The sequence below is a fragment of the Corvus brachyrhynchos genome, unplaced genomic scaffold (genome assembly GCF_000691975.1).
Source record: "Corvus brachyrhynchos isolate BGI_N302 unplaced genomic scaffold, ASM69197v1 scaffold94, whole genome shotgun sequence".
NCBI classification, from domain to species: Eukaryota; Metazoa; Chordata; class Aves; order Passeriformes; family Corvidae; genus Corvus; species Corvus brachyrhynchos.
This window is the reverse complement of record NW_008238330.1, coordinates 8899712-8910695: the sequence shown is the minus strand read 5'-3', so window position 1 is coordinate 8910695 and position 10984 is coordinate 8899712. Positions and strand designations below refer to the sequence as shown.

Sequence of the window (10984 nt, the reverse complement as noted above, 5' to 3'; positions counted from 1 at the left end):
TTTCCCTACTTTTTTTAAAACCAGGTTTTTGTTCTAAGTGTTTTCAGATTTTTGCCAGCCTTGACTGCAGCCTTGGAACTAAGAGCAGGGAGCTCAAGCTGCTGTTGTTTCTTTGAAGCTACAAAATTTTAGATACTCAGATAGGCATTTGAAAACTTCAGCTTCAATTTAAAATCTTGCTCTAAGCATTTTTTTAATATCTGTGGACAAATTTTGCTTTAGAGGTAAGTAAATCCAACATCACAACTTAAGGAATTTTGTGCAAGACTTAGGGGATTTAAATCCTTTGAATGCCTGACCTGACTCTCCCCTTCAGGCATGGAACAATGACAATAGGACTGGTTTAGGGGGAACATTTACTCCTCGCAGTTTTGTACTGTTCATCGAGTTCTAAAAACTGCAATCAAGATTATGTGCAGAAGATAGCAGATTATCAGACTTCCTTCTTACCCGTATCTCCCAGATGTTTAAGGATGGATTTATTAATGATGGAAGTAGATACTGCAAAATACGCTGTTAGCTACTGTGTCAGGACATTAAACTTGGTCCTGTGGAATGTGCCTACTTGGAACCGAGGCTGCAGAAAATAGACAAGTTACAAAAACTACAAAGTTTATAGCACAGCAGCCTTGCAGATACCGAGGTCTACAGCATGGTAGAGGCAGAACTGATGCCTGCTTGCAAGGGTGGGACTGGTTTTGCATTTGTGAAGTCTGGATCTGCACACACAGAAAAGAGCACTGTTTGTTACATGACTGAGTCTTGCTGTACAGATCTCTGCCCTGATTAGTTGCAGGAATCAAAACAGAAAAATAACAGTTGCAAAGTGAACACATACAGCTATTTCTTAAGATAAATCTTCACAAGCTGGGAGAGGAAATCTACAGTGTTCTGGAAAAGCTTTGTGCTACATTGGTTTTGCATAGTTTTTGTGTCCATATACCCCCTTTTTATGCAACTGCAATGCTTGTGTCTGATCTTTTTGCCTTTGCAGTAGTTCTAATTTGCACCTCTCTCATCTGTTCTTGGCCAAAAAAGCTCCTTGCAGGCATTTTTCAGATATTAGTTCTGGCAACTTCTTCTTTCAGACCAAACATTTCTCTAGTTTCAAAGCTATTTTAGGTTGGAGTTAAAAATTGCTTAATCTCACAAATTTTCTTAAAATCTTGCTTTGTTTTTTAAACACTGCTCTGGCACGTACACTTCTTGCTTGACTAGGCTGTTGTCCAGTGTTGTCCACTGTCTTGTGTAGCTTAAGGGTTAGTCACCTTGTGATTTTATTCCATCAACTTCTAATATTTTGAACTTGAAAATAGGCTCCAATGCATTTCTAATGAGTTGGAAAACATTTGGAGTTTCATTTCAGGAAAAAGTGCACATCACAATTGTTCTGCTTACTCAAAGTGTTCGTTTTGGGTTGGCTCAGGTCACTGTGCTTGTAGAGAAGTTGTCGTCACTGGAGCAGGGTTAGCCGTTTTGAAGTATGTGCCACTAGGACTTTTATCCACAAATAACTAAAATACTCATCCAAGGATCAATAAAAATCACTTTGTGTTGGTGGGGGGAAATGTTCATTAAATCAGTCCCTGTCTCTTCCGCTTTTAAAGGAAGGGATTTGTTACAGACAGCATAGAAGAATGTAACCTCCAGAGTCTAGTTATAAAACACAATGCTACCATAAAAGCACCAACATAAAACCAGATTGTGGTTACTGAAGTTAGCTGTCTTGGGACATCTTGAAATATTTTGTTTTCAAGTGCAAATGTGTGAAAGAGAGATGTGGGTGAGCTCTATGTGTGCTTCACTGGACAGTAATGCCAAGTCTCTCAGTCAGTACTCCATCCTAGCAGGCACCTGGATTAATGGGGTGTATAAGATGCTGACATTCTTGGCAGCTTGAAATACCATCTTCTACTAAATTGTTTTAAATTACTTTATTCATTATGCTAAGAAAACTGCCTTAAATCATCCCGTAAAACTTCCATTAGGTGGCTATCACAAATGCAATGTATGTACGACTGATAAGGAGCCTGTCTAGCTCATTTGTGAGAGAGCCCATCATTCACAACTGAGAAGAAAGCATTTCTTGGATTTCTGCCAGGGTTTTCATCACTGCTTTGCCCTGATAAGTTATATATCTCTTGTATATCTGCCCTTAGAACAGTAGAGTATCTTGCCAATCTTCTCATCTTGGTAGAGAAATGATTTTATGAATGTCATCTTTTCTCTTTACCCCAAGTCTCCTTAGTTGGTGTTATTCTTTCCTGAACAGCTTTACTACTTGTATTTGCTACTGATGTCATACCTTTGCCAAGCAATGCAACTGATGTAATGCTGACAACTTTACTGTTGTCTGCAAGGTTGGGAACAACAGAACAAATTCAGTGTTGGTAATTTATCTCCTGTACATCCAGGCAGGTATGCAAAGAATTGTTCAGAACTGATTTGTGCAAATTCCAAAAGAATTTCTCCCCATGTAGTAGTGTAAAAAACAACTCAAATTCTAACTGTTTGACTGATGTAAATATGATGATCTTATCCTAAATATCTTCCCAATTAAAATATTTCCTTTGTAGTCTCAGGGAGTGAGTTGTTAATACTTTGATCACATTCTGTACTGTTGTTCTAAACATTTTACCTTGTTTAGAAGAACATGGACTTCCTGGAGTTGTGACTATGTAACGGCTGTAATTGTTATGTGTTCTGGCAATGACTCTGCACCTTTTGTTTCCACAGGATACCCAAAGTGCGTGTTCTGGAGGATGAAGAAGGCACCAAAGAGATTGAGCTGTCTGATGACCCTTATGATTGTATTCGACTCAGTGTAGATGAGGTGCCCTGTATTGTCACACTAAGCAAAGTAAGCCTGACAAATCTCTGACTTTCTGCCTAGAGACTCCAGTTAATTTCACCTGCCATTTATTTTTTCCCTAGAGATAAAATTAGTGTTACAGAAATGGTCAGTGTCCACTATGTATATGTTTGTTTGTCTTTGGTCTCCTAATTATGTAGAACTTTTACTGAATAAGGGGTTTTTTTGTACCTCTGTCTTGTGGGTTTCTATTTGATGCAGTCTTAAAATGCATCTTTTTGCATGCAGTGGAGTTGGTTTTGTTTTTCATCTGCTCCTTGCTTAACATCCAGAGCAGCAGATACATCGGTATGTTAAAGCAAGAGACTATTGTGTTCAGGCATGGAGGTTGTGTGATCTGCCTGGAGTTACATGCTGAGTATTTGTTGCTGAGGACAGACCTCCATTTTCATGGGTGCAGTACCATCCCTTTCCTTTCAAAGGAAAGGTTCTTGTCTTCCTTATGTAGCACACAGCTAACACAGTTTATATTACGGGTGCTGCATTTTCTATTGCAAGTGTTAGTGATTTGCTTAGGTATTTTTTACTTAGGTACTTTGCTTAGGATTTGCTTGGCATTTCTTTTAAGCAAATTGCATAAATAGTAGAGGGGCCATTGCTGAAATGAGGGCTCACCTGAATCTTAGAATGTGTAATTTTCAGGTAGAGAGGAGCGAAGTCTAGACTTAGAGTTGCAGGGAAAGGTGAATATGGAGTTTCATACAGATGAAGGGATGGTAGAGAAGAAAGCAGTATGAAATAGTGACATGCTTATCTCACCTCTGTTGTTTATGTACACATAATTTGGGGTCAGAGGCTGTTAAAATGCTGTGCTATCAAGTTAGTCCTGACTATTTCCAAAGGCCACATCATTTTAGGATGGGAGGCTGTAGATAAGTAGCAAAGCCACCACTCTCAGTTTAATTTCTTAGTGGGGGAGCTTTGAGAACTGCAAACTAATGCATTGTTTGGTCACTAACTGCAGATTGGATATAGGCATGTGGTGGATGCTACCCTTCAGGAAGAAGCCTGTTCTTTGGCAAGCCTGCTTATTTCTGTGACCAGTAAAGGTGCCATCACTTCTATGAAGAAAGTGGGGAAAGGTAGCCTGGATCCTGAGAGTATTTTTGAAATGATGGAGGTAAGGAGTGTTGAGCAGTTGACTGTCTTGGGTGATACTGGATGAACTGGAACTTGGGTGTATGGAAAGCTGCAGTAAGGGCTTTTAGAGGAGACATCTTAGTGCTTTGATTTGGTGCACAAGGGACTTGTGAGGGTCACAGGCAGTTTCTTTGAAACAGACTCTAATGTGAATGGACACTGTCTAAAACTTTTAGATGCCTGAAATGTATGGTACTCACATTTGTTTCAGGCAAATACTTCACAGCTGTAAGACAGTAAAGCTTAAGCTGATAAACTTTGAGAGTATTTTTAAAGGACGTATTCCCTCCTGTTGTTTCTTTTAAAGACTGAAAGAGCAAAACTTATAACATGGTAAAGTCCCTGTAAGAGTAGAGATGGTGTTTTGAATTGCTGGTGCATGGTGTTCTAGCACAACTCATTTTATGATAAGCTTACTGTTCTCATTTTACTGTTGTTTTTCTTTGCTTCTTTATTGAGTTTACAATCTGTTCCTACTTCATAAAAATACTAGTATCTGGATATTGTCCACATCCATATAAGATCCATTTTAAACCCTTCTTCAGGTTCTTCTTAAATCTGTTCAGTGTAAATTCTCACGCCTGAGTTTGGCCTTGAGCATGAGACAGAAATGGGTTTTGAGCTTGAAAGTCAGAATGAAAATTAGATACTTGAAGCTGGCTCTGTTTCCTAGAGACACAAGGCTAATTTCTGCATGGCTCTAGTGAGGAATGCTGAAATTGGAGCCAAGTTTGACAACAGTTGGTCTCAAGTGGGAATTACAGCTGAGTATGTGGCACTTGACTGCGTCATTGTGTTAGTCCAGAGTGCTAATCCCGGTGGTAGCAGTGGGCTTTTTATTTGTGTTCAGACATGCCTCTTTATCCCCCTTACCTGGATAGAGAGGTGTTATCTCTAATTCCTCTGCAGGAGTGAGAGATAAAGCTGATCACAAAAAGCCAAAATGTTTTCTGTAAGGTCAGAGATTACCTGTTTGGTCCTGCCTTAAACTCCACGTCCTGATTAGGGTATCAAGGAAAAACAAAAAGGCCTGGGAATGCCCAGTGGAGGAGCTGAGTAACCGATGTTTGACACTTCTATTCCCAAATGCAGGTCAGAGGATGTTCACTTTTTCCTGACTGGTAGAGAACAGACATTCTAGGACATATCTCTTAGGAAGGGAGTTTCATGGGAAGGTTTTGGGGAGCTGCCAGCATTAGGCTTTTTTTTACTGAGTTTATGATCCGAGCCAATAGAGAGGCAAGCAGGAATAAGATGCAGTGTTGGGTCAATACCAAAGTTCTGCACAGTTCCCACTCACTTTGACCTGGGCTGAGTGATGTTGTCCTACATTTGAGGAGAAGAAAGTATATCACCCATCGTGACTCTGGACTGCTGCAGTGATCTTTGTCCCAGTGCAGAGCTGCAACAGTTCTTGTGCCGCCCTTTATGTAGCACAACTCATGGTGCTTAGGATTGACAGCTACCCTGCTGTATCAAAGCTCTTCCCAAATTTCCTTTGGTACCATGGCCATATTCTGCCACCTGGCTCTTCAGTTTAAAATGTAGCTTATTTTCAGGTTTGTGCATCTAGGTTTGTGCATGGTTTCAGAAATTGTCACCAGGAGGTGAAACCGAGTTTTGTGTCAGCTGTATGGCAGGCCTAGGTTTGCTGCTTTTGATCAGGAGCCAATAAATTCATTTTATTATAATCTGCCTTTGCCTCTTTAGGGATGGGTGAGCTCTTCATCTCTGTTTGCAGTCAGTATTTCAGGTCATTTAGAGAGACCCTGTGAAAGCTCCAATGGGCACCACTGCCTTAAGATCTTTGTTTCGCTGTTGCCCAGTGTTTCCCTGCCCTGTAGCTTCCACAGTACAGTTGGGCGTGTGGGAAGAGTAGAGGTCAGCACTGGAGCTAATCCTGGTGGGTTTTCACTGCTGGAGTTCATTCCTGTTAAGAAAACATTCTCTTAACTCCTTTAAGGTCCTTGGACAGGACAGAATTGCACATCATATGAAGGATCTGCCCACAGAGTGATTTGGTGGTGAAGCCAGTGTGCATTTTGGGCTTCTCTGGCCACAGGACAGGGTGTTCAGCTGGTCTAAGTTTATTCTGCTGGTTCTGAGCACATTCAGGAGAGCCTACTGAACTTTCTGTTAGTAGGCTGCTTTGCTGGTCAGGTGTCTCTTGTCCTCTGGCAGCTAGAATATTGCTTCATGGTCTGTGTGCTGGCTAATTTGAACATGTGCTTGTGCCTGATGTGAATTTAATTTATATTCCTGAGTGATCCAGCGATGCACAGATCTGGTATTAATGATCCTGGAATGCTTCTCTGATGAATGAGAGCACTGCCTTTGTGGGTATATTTTTCCAAAACTTAATCAAGTTAAAATGAAACTTTCACCACCATTATTTTTCTAAATTAAAAGCATATTTTTATGATACCAGCTGGTGTATATGAATCATCAGAGGGAAAACATTTGTCAAAAGGAAGTGTTCCGTAAGAGTTGTCTTCCTGTTAATAAGCATATGTCTCAGGTTTGTTTTGCTTTCTTTGCTTTGCAGACAGGACAAAGAGTAGGCAAGTCACTTCACATAGCCCTTCAGAAGATTTTGGATGAAGAAGAGAGTTTGGGGACCTCAAGACCAAAAGTTGGATTTCTAGGATGAGTTTTTATTAAATGTTCAAAACTGTTTTTAATTGATTGTGCAGTCTTGTCAGTTTGTATATAAAGAAAAAGGGGGTTTTTTGTTTTAGTAGAGTCATCCTCCTGGCTAAGAGGCTTTCAAAATGTTACTAAGCCTAAAGAAAGCTACAGTTAAATGCAAATAAGCAAAATTGAGCTGCTTTCCATACAGGTGACTGCTGGTATCTAGGAAGTGCACCAGCAACAGTTGGTGCTGCTGCCTGGAGAGTGCTTGAATCTGTTTTCCAGAGTGACTGGTGTACTTTCCACTTAATTCTGTTTGCATGTGTTTCACTTCTGTTAACCAGCTCCTGTGTTCTAGAATGCATATGGGGTTGTCTTCAGTGCAGCACAAAGGAGAACAGCACTGGGTGGAAATCTTCCTTCAAATTACCTTACTATTCTTTGAATAAAATGTGGTTAGATTTTACTATAAATACGACATAGTCTCAAGTTCCCAATTCATATTTTAAACCAAGAGTTTTCTAGAAGTACCTCACAAGGGGAAGCAGCAGGGCAGGCACTAACTATTCTGTGTGGTGATCAGTGACAAGACTTGAGGGAACAGCCTGAAGTTGTGTGCGGGGAGGTTTAGGTTGGATAGCAGGAAGAGGTTCTTCCCCCAGAGGATGGTTGGGCACTGGAACAGGCTCTCCTGGGAAGTGGTGACAGCACCAAGCCTGACAGAGTTCAAGAAGCGTTTGGACAATGCCCTCAGACACATGGTGTGACTCTTGGTGTCCTGTACGGGGCCAGGAGTTGGTCTTTGATGATCCCAGTGAGTTCATTCAAACTCAGCATATTCTATGATTTCCTTGCTCCCTAGAGTTTTATACCTGTCCCTTTTTCCAACAGGTGCAATAGTAACCTAGCCAAAACTTCTCACTGGGGCTAAGGAGAAGGGACATGACCAGGGTAAATGGGAAACTAAACTGATCTTTAAGAGTTTGATAATTCAGCTGGAAAAGCATAGTGGCTGTCAGTAATGATCCTTCACAGGGAAAAGCAGAGAATGACAGATAAGACTAGAAACAAGTTGTATCAGCAGGTGTTGAAAGATTCCCTCCCAACATCAATTGGTTGGCCCAGCAAAGAGTAAGAGGCATTTATTTGGCGTGATAGGAAGAGACAACAGATGGAAAAACTGAAAGGAAGCTGATTTTTAAGAAGTTGATATTTCATCTGCAAGTGTTAAGGATTGTTTTGAACAAACTTTATGGCAGAAGTTACTACAATAATACAGGAGTCATTTAGCTCTTACTCAAGCAACATTTTTCGAATTTTCTGTTTCAATTTTATAGTATCAGATTAAGAATATTCTCTTGACTGTAACATGTTTGGTGGGGAAAAGGGAAGGAAGGCTTTTGCTGAAAGAGAGCTGTAGATACAGGACAGAACATATTACAGCTCAAACTAATAATCATGATCACAGTAAAATATGTGGAGTACTTAAGGTCCCCAGATCTCTTCAGTCCTTCTGCTAGAGCTCATAAACACAGTTATTCAAGGTGACTGCAACAGTATTTTATATTTCAGGTATGTGTAGGCACTGCTATAACAAGCAGTGTAACAAGCAGGCAGGTTGTTAAAAAAAAAGTTGTCCCCAAAATTTGGCCAAGGTTTGTGTTTTGAAGAGTTGGGATTTTTTCAGTACTTTAAGTAATGGGTTGGGTAGGTTGTAATGGTGCTGCACAGTAGCAGAGCCAAGAGGTGACAATGAGCGTACATACTGTCTTTTGTCACTTCAGCAGAGTTATTCTGTGTGAGGCAAATACTAACCTAACATCACCTTTGCAGTAGCTGTGATCTACCCCTTGCCATGCAAAGCTGCTTGTAAAAACACAGAAAGAAAGGAAACTGAAGGGAGAAAAAACATTTAAAGCACCTTAGACTTCTCACAGGCAGTTTTTGTTTGATCACGTATTGTTTAATGTTTCAGAAAATGGTTAATGTAAATGAGACTGCAAGTCTTGAACCTCAGCCATTCTCTGAATAGCTGTTGCCTGTTTTATTGCAGATTTGTGGTTGGAGACCAAAAGGCTGCCCTGAGTTACACTCGGGGTGAATTTTGTAACATGAATAGTGTATTTCTACACAGCCTTCCAGCTGAAGGATCTCCAAGCATTTTGCAAGTTACATCACTTAAGATGCTTCTTTTCCTCTCTTCAGATCCTTTTAATTTTAAATATATTTTTATGAGAGCTGGAGGTGGTGGTGGGAAAAGAAGCATCATGGTGTTTCAAGTGTGTGAACTGACACCTCTGTAGAGGGGAGTACATGTGCACTCCCTCTCTGTTTCTCAATAAGGATGGCAAATATTTAGCCCTCTGAGATCCAGGCTATGTGCTCAAGAGAGAGACTTGGAGCCAAGCACATCCTCAGAGCAACACTGTAAATTGACATGGTGCCACTGTCTGCAGTGCCTCCCCTAAGTTTGTGTGTCCTCCCCCAGGTCTTCTGTAGCTGGGTATGCAGGCACAGAGTGAATTGGGGGTCTCAAGGGGTCCTGCACTTTCTCTGTCACTGCTTCCCATCTGTTGGCATGGAAAAGCAGTGGGGTGAAGTCTTGATTCCAGTTCAGACGGGGTCTGCTTCAACCCCTGAGATACAAATAATGAGCCCAGCCAAAAGTATTACAGAGCTGCTAGTTGGTCTCAGCTGCCCCTGGAGGTTTGCTGCTACCAGCTCATATCCCAAATGGGTAAACAAAGCTCTGACAGGGGTAAAAGGTCCTACAGCTCTCCCAGTTGATACAGTATCTGCCAAGAAATCTGTGAGACTGTGGTTCTCAGGCATGCTAACGGCTAATTTCTATTTTCTTAGCTCCCTTTAACCCCTCCCTTCTCTTCCAAACAAAAATAGCAGAATTTTAATAGAGACTTCAACTGAGAATGCTCCTGTTCCCATCTGGGCTGGTGGAAAGTTCCATGTGTTGCTGTGCAGATACTGCCACGTTTTCATTGACTCGAGTCCAGTAGAACTAAGAGGAAACATCTGTGGAGTGGGATAGCTCTCTGTTTGTCCCAGAAATTAATTGCTTCTGCTGGGAGTGTCGAGAGGCTGAAAGCTGTGTACTAGAGATGAGGAGTCTAGCAACTCCTGATAGGCTTCTACTCATGTTGCCTAGAAAGCACACACCTGCAATTTACCTGTTTCACAGGGACAGCATTCCCCTCGAAGCAGAAGAGGGCTAGGCTGTAGGTCAGTGGACCTGGCAGATTTACCAATCCCAGGAATCCTGTCAGCCCATGCTGTGCAGCTGCAGTTCAACATTGTTAACTGTGCAGCTTGGGTAGAAGAGGGGACCTCATTCTGCCTTGTGGGCAGTGGTGGAGGCAGTGGGGAGGAGCATGGCTGTGCCACCTGCAGTCCGGCTTTAAATGAAGCCTTGCTTCAGCACAGCCTGCTCTAAAGACAAACTGGTGCGAGCCAGAGCTTGCTCACGACTCCCGTGACTCTGGAGCATGCAAGTCTCTCTTCAAGAGATTCGGCACCTTGATTTGACATAGACAATAGGGTGTTTCTGCATTTGCTCTGTAAACAGCAATTACCCAAGGTTTGCCCACTGCTGCTAGGACAGCCTCCAGCTTTTCTTTTGAACTGCAGCAGATGCCACTGCCCTCCTCAGCAGCGGAGTGTTCTCCAGCCCTGCTGTGGCACTGGCTTACTTTGCCTATGTTAAGCAGCCACTGGCACCCAGAGAATGAAAGAAGCAAAGCTGTGACTGGTGAAACCAGTCCTTACCCCAGGGCCTGTTCTCCCCATTCCTTTAACACACTGGAGCAAAATTCAAGAGCAGGTCTGCAACTGGTACTGAATCTCTTCAGCCATCAACCTCTGTGTGATTTCTCACTGCTTCCCAACCTATTTTCTTGGAGCTGTGTTTCTAGCTATCCAGGAACAAAGATGTTTTTGCTGTTCCTGCAAAACATCATTAGAATCTCAAACATGCTGCTAATGACTCCCTGGTGATGGTTTAAACCTCCATTTCATTGACTGGAATACTTCTTAATAAAGCTGTGGTTATCTTTCAAGCTCTGTGAATATCTCTGTTGCTATCCTGATCTCAAGATTTGAGTAAGATCGGCAGCACAGGCATGGCTGAGTTTTCATGTCACACCATTTGTTGATGAGATTTGATTGTCATTATTTAGACAGAGATCATCATAGTTACTGCAGCCCCTTAGCTTGTACCTTCAGAGGGCTAAGGGGAATTCTCAGGCCCTTTCTGATTTCTTCCATCCAGCTGGCTGTGGCAGGGGCCACAGCCACACCCAGTGTGCTCAGGCATTGGAGGTACTTGGA

At 41.9% G+C, this 10984-nt stretch overlaps 1 protein-coding gene across 1 annotated transcript in view; it reads left to right on the top strand.

Moving 5' to 3' along the window:
• The window catches only part of EXOSC7 (exosome component 7), a 24395-nt gene extending 13682 nt beyond the window's left edge, over positions 1-10713 (top strand). The window contains exons 6-8 of the mRNA XM_008633877.2: positions 2737-2860; positions 3837-3992; positions 6558-10713. Of these exons, the coding sequence (XP_008632099.1) occupies positions 2737-2860; positions 3837-3992; positions 6558-6662 (385 nt within the window). The 3' untranslated portion in view covers positions 6663-10713. The remainder of the gene's footprint in view (positions 1-2736; positions 2861-3836; positions 3993-6557) is intronic.
• The last annotated feature ends 271 nt before the right edge of the window (positions 10714-10984 follow it).